We start from the raw sequence: 13536 nt of genomic DNA on the forward strand, positions 1-13536 counted from the left end.
TTGCACAGTGCATGTTGATACTTTGACTTTCGAAGATAGTGGAATATCTGCATTTACGTATTAGTACAACCCATGTGAGTTTGTGTGTCTTACAATTATATGTTACCTTTATGTGAGTATTGAACCAGTTATTTAACTATTACGATATTTTTCGTCATCAACAAGTATTTTATATCAAATTTATATGAATTTTTTGTCGATATATTTTGATACCAACATTGAATCTTGCCAAAGATAGAATATGTCATGAGTAGTCCGCCCTTCATTTTATCTCACTGTAGTGGGGAGGAGTGTTGGAAGGATTGTTGTGTGATATTACAGCCTTTGTAGGTATTTTTTAGGTTGTTGTTAGTTATATCTATTGTTGTGATTGTTCGTTAACAAATACTGTTTGAAACGTTTGTAGGATGGTGCAACATCAAGATAGAAAAATGTCACTTTGAAATAACGCTTCTGAGCGTGGTCGAACATTTGAGCATCGTAATGCGTCTAGCATTTGTACAAGCATATGTGGATTCAGCGGGCTACTAATCAACGAAGTACTTATAGTAATTTACTTACCTGGTGCGAGGAATAATATGTCAAGACCGATGAGTGACGAAAGTCATCCTCGGACCTTGTACGTCGGTAATCTGGACGCTTCCGTGTCAGAAGACCTGCTATGTGCCTTGTTCTCGCAGATCGGTCCCGTCAAAGGCTGCAAAATCATTCGTGAGCCCGGAAATGACCCTTACGCATTTCTGGAGTTTACGAATCATCAAGGGGCTGCTACAGCCCTTGCTGCTATGAACAAGAGGCTATTTCTGGACAAGGAAATGAAGGTAAACTGGGCGACATCTCCAGGTAATCAACCTAAACAAGACACTAGTAATCATCATCACATTTTTGTAGGGGATCTGAGTCCTGAAATTGAAACACACACACTTCGGGAAGCTTTCGCGCCATTTGGAGAAATCTCTAATTGCAGAATTGTTAGAGATCCGCAAACTTTAAAATCTAAAGGTTATGCGTTTGTTTCATTTGTGAAGAGAGCAGAAGCAGAAAATGCAATCGCGGCGATGAATGGTCAGTGGTTAGGAAGCCGCAGCATTAGAACAAATTGGTCTACAAGAAAACCTCCACCTCCTAGAAACGAAAGGCCGCGTCATGCGAATAATAAATTGCACACATTTGATGAAGTGTACAACCAGTCAAGTCCAACTAATTGTACAGTCTACTGTGGAGGTTTCAGTAGTGGTATAACAGAAGAACTCATGCAGAAAACTTTCTCACCATTTGGAACGATACAAGATATTAGAGTTTTCAAGGACAAGGGATATGCTTTCATCAGATTCTCAACTAAAGAATCAGCAGCACATGCCATTGAGGCCATTCACAATACAGAAATTAATGGTCAGACAGTTAAGTGTTTCTGGGGAAAGGAAAGTGGTGATCCAAATCATGCTCAGGCTGGAATGGGCCAGCCAGCAGCAGGTGGAGCACAGTATCCATATACTTATGGTCAGCAAATGGGTTATTGGTATCCACAGAGTTACCAAGCAGCTGCACAAATGCAGGGACAGTATCTTCAAGGAATGCAACCGGGTTATCCATATGGTGGTGGGCAGTTTGGCTATAGCCAAGGCTACATGACAGCAGGCAGAATGGGTGTGCAACTACCGACAGCTACTTGGCAGGGAGTTCCAGCTCAGCCACCAGTCCCTCCTCAGCAAATGCCTCAAGGAACTGCTATGCAACAGCCTGGGGCTGGCATGGTGGCATACACAATGCAGCAGTTCCCAACGCAGTGATGTGGAATTTGTATAAACTTGGTAAACTGCTCCTGCACAGAAAAAAAAGAGTATCTTGTTTATAAGCAGAGGTCTGCATAATGCTACTCAACCAGCTCTTGCCTTAAGAGAGGGATGGGAACATGGTTTTGCTTCTTTTCCAGTAACAAATGCAAGATCATTTCGTAGTATGTGCAAACTCGTGTTTATAGTTGGTTTTTGCTACAAACTAATGGTGTGTATTATTAAAAGTGGAGAACAATATTGCATCTGACAGGCACCTTACCATTGGCCATGACTCCACTGCAGGACTAAAGCAGACATGTTCTGTTCAGTAGCAACATTCATGGCATATAGTGTTGTGTTTTAAAAAGTAAAAAAATCATAAAAGATGTGTTTACTGAAGAGATATGTAAAAAGTGATAAGATTTTGTAGATTTGCTAGATGACAACGGCATTTTGTATGCTCTCATGGAGCCCCCAAGAATTTTCTTTTCTGGATTCAAATGTCACTGGCAGGATGCTGTTTGTAAGTGAAAAATTTTCTACTTTTAAATATGTTTGTGAACTATTTAATTACGTAACATTGAATAGACTGTGCTGTCATTGCATTCCACATAAGATGCTCAGAATTTGTGTGTAAAACTGTTGATGGGATGATTTGTAAATTGGAAACAACTATTGTTTACACATCAGACTTCCTGCAAATTGTTTATTTTGTGTAGATTTGGAGTTTTAATTTTGTACTGTGTCCTGCTGGTGTTAACGCCATACAACTGATCAGCGTGTTGTATTCTTAGCTTTAAGTTAAACATGTCACATGAGTATGTAATGCTGTTGTTTGAATCCAAGCAGCTAACTTGATTCACTGATTGTTATAATAAAATATTTGGGTCTGGGTGAAAATTGTGTACATATTAACAGATTCAGTAACTGTAAACTCCTGTTATCCTAGTTTGCACCATTCTGGAATTTTTGTTTAATTTTTTTTTTCAATATGCATATTACATGTCATAAATTTTGAAACTGTTTTGTATATTATTGCCACTGCCAGTATTGCAGTTGTAAACAGTGAAGAATACACTTTATATGTCTAGTGTATGGTGTCATTGTGTAGTTTTCAGCAACAACTTTGTTAAAAAGTTTTAATCAGAACTTGTGAACAGAGCAAAATTTGTTAAAAGTTACTTTTTCCTTGTTTTTTGCTATGTTACATGACAGGTTATATGCATATTCCAAAGGTCAGATCATCATTTCAGTTTATGTTAAATTGTACTGTTTATTTTACATTGGGTTGCACCATGAAGTATCAAGCAGTACAAATAACAGTGTAAGAGAAATGTGAATACATTTGTTTCTGGGAATATATTACCATGTTCATAAAAAAAAAAATTGTACTGTTTTTATTAAAGGCCTGTCTCTAGAGAAGGTACTACATAGCTGTCCCTCTTTCATTTTGATCTTTATGGTGAATATGCTGCAGAGTGAGACAGAAGGTAATATAAAATTGATTTGTGTTCCAGGTTGATAATGTCTCTTCGGAAAATTTTGAGTTTTATTGAAGTTAACTATAGCAAAACACAGTGGCAAAAGTGTTAAAATAGGTACAGTTATTCAGTTAATGGAAATTTTGTAATAAACGTTTAATCTCTCTGGAACATCCTCTGATGTAGAATTTGGGAAGGCCGTTAGTGTAACAGTTGTATACAATCTCTATTTAATTTTACAAAAAGTTGTTGTGTTCTCCTCCAGAAAGAGACCCTAAGAGAGAAGGTGCTGAACTATTTACCACAAGTATTTCCCATACTGATTTTTAACATTATTTTTGAACAATAAAGACCAAGATAGGTATATAGAAGACGTGCTAAAACTTCCTTCGATGATGTCCAAAACAAACACTGCCCCTGTCTTCCAAAACATACTGGAGAACGAAAAACCTTGAATTTCAGCATCCAGATTAATTTTTTATCCTGCTACGTTGTAAAAGGGTTACTCTACATGATATTGCTCTACAATGTTGCATTACAAATGTTGACATTAAAATTGAAATATTGCTTCATAGATGACGTGTCATCATTGCTTATAAAAATTGACAGTCAACTGCATCAGAGAAGAAAAAAAGGCATTTTTTTTCCTCTTGAGTACATACACAAAATAAAGAGGTGAAGGGATCTTTGATGGTTGTCGTAGCCATCATGTATTCCAGGTTTGCTTGCTAGTGTTTCTATGTTTCCTTGCAACTTCAGATTGGAGGTACCAAGAAATTTGCTTGCTGGTAACTGACTTGTAGGAGCATTAGAACATTTTTTGTGAGATATATGGAACTTGAAAGAATCTTGTCATCAGTGTGAAATGAAGAAAAGTGGTTGCTTTACTTGCTTTGTGTTATATACCTGCTCGAATAATGAATGAGTGAGCTGGAGTGTTGTTCTTGCTTGCAACCTACAGTTTCTAAACATAATAAATCATAGCATTTACATTTTAGGTAATTTAATTTGTATTTTTCATCCATGCATTGTTTCACGCTATTGGTCTAGATGGATGAGGATGATTAGTAGTAGTAGTAGGCTTTCTCAACTTGTTTTGCTTATGAACAGCGCTTTGGTTTCCAGCCTAGTGGCAATGTCAAAATACTTATGATATTTGTTGAAATGTCACAGTATTTCAAGGATAGCACTTTGCCAACTCGCAACAAAACTGTCACCTTTGAACCTAACCTAGATTTTGGACTGTGCTACAGATAAGTTTGTCAACACATCTGAGTTTTAGTATTCACATTTGTTGGCTTCACCATCTCAGAACCAAACTCTCACCTACCTACATAACTTACGCCTTGGGCTGCCCACGTTTTAAAAACTGAAATCGACACACCACAATGTTATGTCCTAGAACAAAGCTGACATTTGGTATCTGTAGGTTCAGTTGATACTATTTCAGTAGCCACCCTGCTGGAAAACAAAGCCTTCCATATGTGATTAATACTTCCACTTTTAATTCATGCTGTCAAAATGATTGTGATTTGGATGAGTCGTACAACATTTATTTAAAGTTCTGAATAACGAAGAAAGAATTTTAGCATACAGACATTAATCTAATGTTTCATTAATATGTTTTTGCAAACACATTTGGTAGAAGGATAAAGCATAAGCCATATGCACGCAAATTGCACTTATACATAGCCTTAAGCTTCAGATCTTGTATTATGGCAACACCTGAGGTTTGTAATATCCATTGATGGTATAATTAATTTTTAAAATTTATTTTGCAGTTTTATCTGACATGCATTAGGGACCACAACATAAGTGTTCATTAGTTTAGTGGATCTTTCTTAACTGCTAGAAACTACGTATCAAGTCAGAGAAATCTGGTGGCTTACGTCATGTAGTAAGACTATTTAAGGCCTGAAATGTTCAGATCAGGACTTCAGTTAAAGACTGATGTAATTTTTATTGTGATATTTTTGATGAACGTAACTGAACAATAAGATGAACATGTGATACTTAGTTACAAGCCTTTTGGAAGAATACCTTGAACCACGATGGAGTATGTACCACACATTAGACTATCCATTTTACAGTACGGAGTAATGTATACAGTCTTTGATGTCCAGTTGTTTCTGCACTTGATTTAAAAGACCTATAACATACCCACCAGATAATTTAGAGATCAGTACATTTATGGACACTAATCATACAGGAGGTAAAAATCATTCAGGTCATTATAAAACTATTTTCAGGTTCAACTTAGCCCTGCTGGAAGCTGAATGGGAGTAGGCAAGGGTCCTATTCTGTAAATGATATGTGATACGTCAGTAAAATTTATTAGAACCATTTTGTAACGGTTTGAAAGTAAAAACATAAAAATTGGCTGCCTTCAAACTGAGGCAAAATGCCAGAAAAAAAGAGAAGAATCTTTGATAGAGCTGTACAGAACTCTGCCAGCCATATTGCACTGCAGAAGAACCTTTTGAATTTGTTAAGTGTTGTTACATAGATTATACTGTTTCTTACATACAACCTTTAAATGTAGTGGCCCTTGGCTTATAAATTGGGAGGATCTGCAATCAACTAATTCAGCATGAATGCACTTGTTACGTTCGTTCAATCTTGTAGTTCACACAATTAAATCTCATGTTCTTTCCTTGAGTATAACAGTAATGTTAGTGCTGGAAAGTACGTGCAAATCTTCATAATGATGAAACTTTTTCTCTCACTTTAATTTTGTTTTGTCATGTTTACTGTCTAATTTATAGATCAGTGAAATCTGCACTTAGTAAGTGCAGTGGTCTTCATATATAATAGATTGTACATTTAATAAAGGAGGATTCTGTTGAATTTGTATCTCATCTAATGTGCCACTCAGAACCAGAAAAAATAAAATTTGTGATAACTCGACTCCATTTATTTGAACACAATCTTGTCATACATTGTCTGTTGGCTTTTGTGTCGATCTTCAGCAGATGCTTTTCAATTATTTTTCTGACTTTCCCTAGCACAAGTGGCTGGCATTGACAAATGTTCTTCCTCATTGTTGATAGTAGACTAGTGTAGAGCCCACAACCAGAGATTATATGTACCTATCTGAAGGTTATTTACTTGTTATTACTGCTGTGGTTCACCCATTGTTACCTGAAACTGTTGTTTTCTCCAGCATGGGAATACAGGATCTGTTTACCTTGAGGCTTTCTTCATGTATGTTAAAGCTGTTGTCATGTTTTTGAATTTTTATGGCTTCCTTGAACAAATGGTCATGTAGCTCTTCTCCACAGTGGGAACCTGCATGTACTCAAATTTTATTACGTGGTTGTCCCACATGCTCTGCCAATTTCTCTGCATATCTGTGCCTGCAGTACCATTTATATTCCACGATTGCTGGATCGTATAGTCATTCCAACATAGACTTTTCCACATTCACACAGTATGCAGTACATTCCCAACATTTGGAGTGGGGCACTTTGCTGATAAGATGCACCCTTTTTCGTGGTAGCTTTGTAAATAGTCTTTACCATGTTTGCACAATATTCGACAGGCATCTGAACAATCTCCATGTCGGCATTAAATTTATTATGAAGGTAGAGAAGGATCAATAGCTACTCTTTCTAGATGTGCTTATTATGAGGAATGGTGACAACCTGGGCTACAACATGTATCAAAAACACAAACAAGTGGGCCAGTACTTGCACTTACTTTCAAATTGCTTGAGCCAGAAAAGAGGAATGGATGCAAGAAATATTTGAGCCGCACTACCTTGGATGCAAGGTGCAACACCTGGAGTGCATTCTGTGAGGAGTGATGGGTTCACCACCAGCTGCATAAGAACTATTAACAAAACCTAACATCCACACAAGTGACACACTGGAAGAAGAAATGTTAGATATAGAGTTCCTAACATACTTTCCCAGGGTGATGGGCAGGCTGGTTCTTGCCAAAATAAAATAGCTTATTGTATCTTTCATTTTCCCTGAATTCAATTTTTTTGTTGCTGTAGTAGAGTCAGCAAAAGAAGATTTCTGACAACTGGCAGTCTTTTGCCAGCTTTCAACTGTGATGTGCAAATGGCTGCAGGCAGAAACAGTTGTCTGTAGAGTTGTGGCAACATTTTGTTTCTGTAGAGATGTATAAAAATTTTGTTCCATGATTGGCTGTAGTAGATGTGCAAAGTAGCCTGGCCAAGCTCACTGCTACTGTCAGGGATCACCTTTAACTGATACTACTCCAGACCTTAAATAAAACACAAAGTACAGGAAGCAATAAATGTTCCTTTAATGACTTCATTCTGCATTCTTATCACGTATGTGTTATTTCCAGCAACTATACTCATAAATGCTTCTGTTTATGGTCTTTCGTACTTGATTGATTTTGAAGTAGACAATTAACATAATGTTCCGTGCTTGAAATAATGCTCTTGATAAATATTAATCTACATACTTAAAACTTATTTTAACAGCTTTGATTCCCACAAGAAATTTTGCTCTGTATTATGAGAACACTCCATTGGTACCATAGCAGTTAAACTACTCACAGTGAGTACTTCAAGCACGCATTTTCTGTTTCCATTTTAATACTTGGCAAATTTACGAGGAAAAAAAAACAGTTTTTTAAAGGATGAACAGTAAAAAATTTTACTTGTGACAAAAATCTTTCTCATTGTTTGTTAATATGTTATTCTGAAATAGAAAGTTCTATGTAAGTTGGTTGAAATATTGAACCTTATTTTATAATTTTTTTCTGTTACAATGGATCCTAATGCAGAAAAATATTTTATCTAGATTGCCACTAGCCATAGAAACATGCTTACTTTGCATTAAATCAAAGCAGAGTTTACCTAGGTGAAGCTGTATGTTACACAATAATGAGATAAGTGGATAGCATTGTGGCATTTGTTTTTATGATCTTTCATTATTTCTACTTATTATATCTTGATAGTGGTATATAGTACGTGCTTTCACTTTCACTTAAGCAAAAGCTGTAATTCTCCAAATAATTTACATTATGAAGACTGTTTCACTTTAATGTGTCTCTTCTTGTTTATATTTTACAATTCTAATGCCCATTGGACAGTCATCCATCAAATTACTGTTTTGTGTACATAATTCCTTCCCTCTTTTTTTTTCTTCACATCACAATGGTTTCTTTATCTTTTGCTAGTCTATCTGGGTAATGTTGTTTCTCCCTTGCTACAATAGAATACTGTTACAGATAAAATGTTGCAATAATACAGAAGGGAAGTGTAAGGCAGCACATCATTTATGAATATTTCATTTGACCTTAAGAACATAAATACCACCAAATCACAATACTAAACCTTTACGTCAAGTTGTGTTTCTGATGGAATACTCTCTGGAGTTCTGTTGTTCACTAATACTGAATTCTGGGTAACACTGATTTATAAGTTAATGTTATCTAAAGGATACACAACATGTAATGAACAATATGTTAGAAATTGTTGATTCAAAGAATCATATGCTCAAGTTGAGTGCATAGGAAAGGAGAAAGTACCTGGTTAAGCATGTTGACAAAGGGAAAATTGTGACAGTAATGCTACAGGATTGTGTTTAATGAAAAAAAATTTGGTAGATGATGATTGGTTCCTGCTGTCATAGTAATTTACGAAAGCACCCAGGGACAGGGTGATGACATGTGTGATAGGCAGTTACATACGCAGTTCAGAGTATACGAAAAGTCAGTTTGTAATCTGTTTTTCATTATTTCTAAAATTGTTGTGGAATTTGTTGCCAGGAAATATTCAAATGTTTCAGATTACATAATTCATTGACAACGGTTGTAGTGCAGGTGCACAGCAGATGATACATTATTATGTAAATCTATTAATTAGTACAGGATAATGGGACTGGAGCATTGGGCAGTGTAAATGAATTGCCTTGTTTTATCTCGGTTATTGTTATTACATTACTTCTTTAGTTGAACGGGTCGCTGTCAGCTGCATGCCACATAATCCAAGGTTAGTTCCTATAACGAGCCATGGCTGCTTTTCTGTACCATCATTGCTATATTTCTAACAGGTTTGCTGCTGATGAGTCCTTTGATTATGATCTTCAGTGTATCTACTCAACAAAGCTGTAATTTTTTACAGTGGTTTGTATAACAAGATGATAAACAACACACATACTAGTTCAGACCTCACGTGTAGTGTCTTTCCATCTACCAGAATTTGTGACACATACATAGACACCTGCTTCAGTTTACAATTGGGGTGCTTAAGATATTGGGATTGTATTTAGCAGTGTGGTGTAAATCCTTGTCCGGTCATATCAGTTCAGGTTTCCTGCGATTTCCCTAAATTACCGAAGGCAAATGCTTGGATAGTTCCTTTGAATATGACAAATACAGTTTGTTACCTTGATATGTCCAGTCACGGATTACCCCATCTCTGAAGCCCCCCTCTTTTTTTACAGTCCTCCCTCCATGTAGAATCCTTTCCATGATTAAGATCAGCTATTTTACTAGAAATTAATTATCCAACACACACAGTTTTGTGGTCATAACATACTGTTCCCCCTCCCTTCCTTTTTCCCTTTTCTTTTTTTGCTCTTGGTGTGTGTGTGTGTGTGTGTGTGTGTGTGTGTGTGTGTGTGTTTGTGTGTGTGTGTGTGAAGAAAATATTGTTTTGTGTGCCAGATCATTAAAATTTCTACACAAACGGGAGTTTCCATGAAATGGTAGCTGTACTTTGTTGGATTCTTTTTCTGGTATTCGTGATTATTGCTGACAAACCTTAGCTACTTGTCGCCTCTATGCATAGACATTTATTCTGTGAATAACTGTGAAGTGTGTAGCAGAGGGTGTTTTCTGTTGCACCACTTGTGCTATCTGATGAAAAATAACACCCCTATATAATGCGGAATTGACCACTAGGTATCATGAAAAGCAGACCCACCAGCATAAGAAAGGCAGCAGGAAGTATTGTGTTGTCAACAGAGAAGCAGTAACAGCAGAATGTATCAGTTAGAAGAGCTAAGTAACTTCAAACGGGCTCTCACTGAATGTCACATGAGTAACAAATCCTCCAGGGACATTTCAACCCTTCTAAACCTCCCCAAGTTGATTATTGGTGATGTGATTATGAAATGGAAACAGGAAGCAACAATCAAAGCTAAACCAACACCTGGCAGATCTCGTGCACTGACATACAGGAACAGTCAAGCATTGGGTAGACTGGTTGTAAAAAATCCCATGAAATCAGTGGGAGGAATCACTAGCGAGTTCCAAAGTGGTTCCAGCGATCCAGCTAGCACAGTGTGTAGGGAGTCAAAAAGTTGGGAACAGTTGTTGAGCAGCTCCTCCAAACCGCACATTTCTGTAATCAGTGCTAAGTGACACTTCTAAAGAGCAATGCCACTGGCTAGAGGATGACTGGAAGCAAGTGTATTGGAATGATGAATCTCACTATAATATGTGGCAATCGTATGTTTGGTGAATGCGTGGAGAAAGTTACCTATCATCATGTGTAATGCCAGCAGTGAAGTACAGAGATAGCGGTGTATGATTAGGGAAGTCCCGTTATTGCTCTTAAGAAGACACTAAATGTGAAAGAATATTAAAACATTTTACAGCTCTGTGTACTGCATTGTTGTTGTTGTTGTTGTTGTCTTCAGTCCTGAAACTGGTTTGATGCAGCTCTCCATGCTACTCTATCCTATGCAAGCTTCTTCATCTCCCAGTACCTACTGCAACCTACATCCTTTTGAATCTGCTTAGTGTATTCATCTCTTGGTCTCCCTCTACGATTTTTACCTTCCACGCTGTCCTCCAATACTAAATTGGTGATCCCTTGATGCCTCAGAACATGTCCTACCAACCGATCCCTTCTTCTAGTAACCATACAGTAAAGCTGCATGCCCTCGAGAAAAATTACGGCTTTAGTTTCCCCTTGCTTTCAGCCGTTCGCAGTACCAGCACAGCAAGGCCGTTTTGGCTGATGTTACAAGGCCAGATCAGTCAATCATCCAGACTGTTGCCCAGTTGAGAAAGAGTTGGGAGATGATGTTTGATTGTATCAGCATGAGAATGCATCCTGTCATAAAGAAGCATCTGTGAGTTAGTGATTGTGGGCAACAACATGCCTGAAACAGACCTCTCTGGTTTTGGCTCTTGAGGGAGAATGGGCTGCCCATTCTTCCACAGGCATTCAGGCACCTCGTTAAAAGTATCCCCTGTAAAGTTCAAGCCATCACACAGGTGAAGGGTTGACACCTCATCTTAGTGTCCACTAATAGGCGTCCATATACTTTTGATCAAATTGCATACAGAAATTTCTTTCCATTCTGTTCACACATCTAGCGTAGGAAGAATGACTGCTTGGATGTCTTTGTGTACTGTCATTTTATCAGCACTGTCTCTAATCCTAAGGGATGGATTACAAGGGATTTGAAAATGATTCTGTCCTGAGAGGTGGTCGTTGAATTTTTCTAAACATTTTGTCTTTATATGTATAATGTATTTTCTAGAATGTCGGACGGTGTGAATTTTTCAACATTTCTTTTAAAATCTCTCAACACTAAAACAAGCTTGTGACCCCACTGCCCTTGCGTATGCATTCTATGTTATCTGCAATGTGTGCATTCTATGTTCTCTGCAATGTATGTTCCCTGCACACTTCATTAGCATGTGCAAAGTACACCTATGTGATTAAACAAGATGAGTTTACATACCTACATAATTAAAGCAAACATACCCATTGAAGTAGGAAGTAAAACTAAAAAATAATCACGGGTGATATTCATATACCAATGGTTTTAGTTTCACACTGAAAATTAAAAATCTGAAGTAAAAAAAGGATATTAAAAGTTTAGAGAAAATGTACTCTGATTAATACTTAGCAAAGTAAACATCAGAACACTCACTCCACTTGGATGCTATACAGGTTGCTCCAGGAGGAATGGTCAAATTTCAGGTATAAGACAGGAATGATCTTTGGGAGCAAAAATGTCTAGTAAACTTGGACTCCAAAATGCAGACCTTAAGACCTACATGCACTTGTTCTTTATAAGAGATGTTTCACAGTAGCAAAGATAAAGAAGTGCTCTTAGCTCTTAATGTATAGATCCCATGTTTACTAGACTTTTTTTCTTTAAATTGTTGTTCCTGTCTTATCCCTGAATATTGGTCATTCCTCTGGTCACCCAGTATACAACAGTCTGTCTACATGAACTTCAAATGTTATCAAGGTGTGGACTTATCGAATTATTCTCATGACTTCTATCTTCTGGTGTTGACTGGTAAATTGAAGTCATACAAAATATATCAAGGAGATTAATGTGGGAAACTTCCTAGAACAATCTCAGGTTGGCTGGTACAGGTGACTCTTTCAGTACCTAAGACTGGACCAAGATAGTCCTTGTCTCCCCAGTTTGACACACTATTGTAGAGGCATGTCAATTGCACAACTAAATTTATAGTTCTGTGTTTGCATGTTGCACAGTGCTACAACCCATGATGTTCGAGAAGATCCCAGTTTCAGTAGTGGAGATTTTTCAACCCTGAAATTTTACACAGCTTTTCTCTCTGTTAGTAGAGAAAATAATATCTTTCTTTTTTTTTCAGTTGGTAAATTTTGGTCAATAGATGAAGAGACCATGTTCTCAAGAGTCTACTACAATTGATCTGCAGTTGCGAAACTAAATGTTATGTTAGCAAGAAGTGACGAGTTTCATTGATCCAGATGAATGCTACACTACTGCCTGCTATTCGTGATTGAGCTGTGCAGTAGGGAAGAGGTGGTTGGGGGGAGGGGGGGGTCATATGGTGACTGGGGACAGATGTTGGGCATGCATATAGCAGCCACGTTTATTTTGTGTTGAGAATATTTGTCATATCCATACAGCAACATGCTCCAATGTTCCCTTTATGCAGCTCGTAAGGGCTGTACATGGAGAAGACAGAGAATAGATTGGGGGCTCTATATTGGCCACCTTCTGTATATCTCCACATCCCTGTTAACTGCAAGACAGTGTTAAAATCATGGCCACATCAAAGACAAGATATCGTTTCCTGGGAACAACCTGACAACCATAATCCCAAGTAATGTAGTGATTGCTAAAGGCACAAAACTTGCCATCATACACAGCAGCATTACGTCTTTCGTTCAGTACAGTTATGTGTAGACGTGTGTGTGAACCCTGTAATGAATAAAAAGCTGTAACCCTATTCCAGAAGGCAAGTGAAGTTCAACTCCTCCTCCCCCCCCCCCCTCCCTCCCCATATTGACACTAGTGGTTAAATAACACAGCTGCATTTAAGTTAGTTGG

At 37.5% G+C, this 13536-nt stretch overlaps 1 protein-coding gene across 2 annotated transcripts; it reads left to right on the forward strand.

Moving 5' to 3' along the window:
• Window positions 1-52: 52 nt before the first annotated feature.
• On the forward strand, window positions 53-3197 carry LOC126263165 (nucleolysin TIAR). 2 transcript variants are annotated; one of them, XM_049960216.1, is made up of 2 exons: window positions 53-112; window positions 407-3197. In XM_049960216.1, exon 2 carries the CDS (start codon window positions 579-581, stop codon window positions 1788-1790), a length of 1212 nt encoding a protein of 403 aa, XP_049816173.1. In that variant the 5' UTR covers window positions 53-112; window positions 407-578; the 3' UTR covers window positions 1791-3197. The 2 variants fall into 2 exon arrangements, with proteins under 2 accessions (XP_049816173.1, XP_049816165.1); XM_049960208.1 differs by lacking the exon at window positions 53-112 and adding an exon at window positions 228-326.
• The last annotated feature ends 10339 nt before the right edge of the window (window positions 3198-13536 follow it).

The sequence above is a fragment of the Schistocerca nitens genome, chromosome 1 (genome assembly GCF_023898315.1).
Source record: "Schistocerca nitens isolate TAMUIC-IGC-003100 chromosome 1, iqSchNite1.1, whole genome shotgun sequence".
Lineage (NCBI taxonomy): Eukaryota > Metazoa > Arthropoda > Insecta > Orthoptera > Acrididae > Schistocerca > Schistocerca nitens.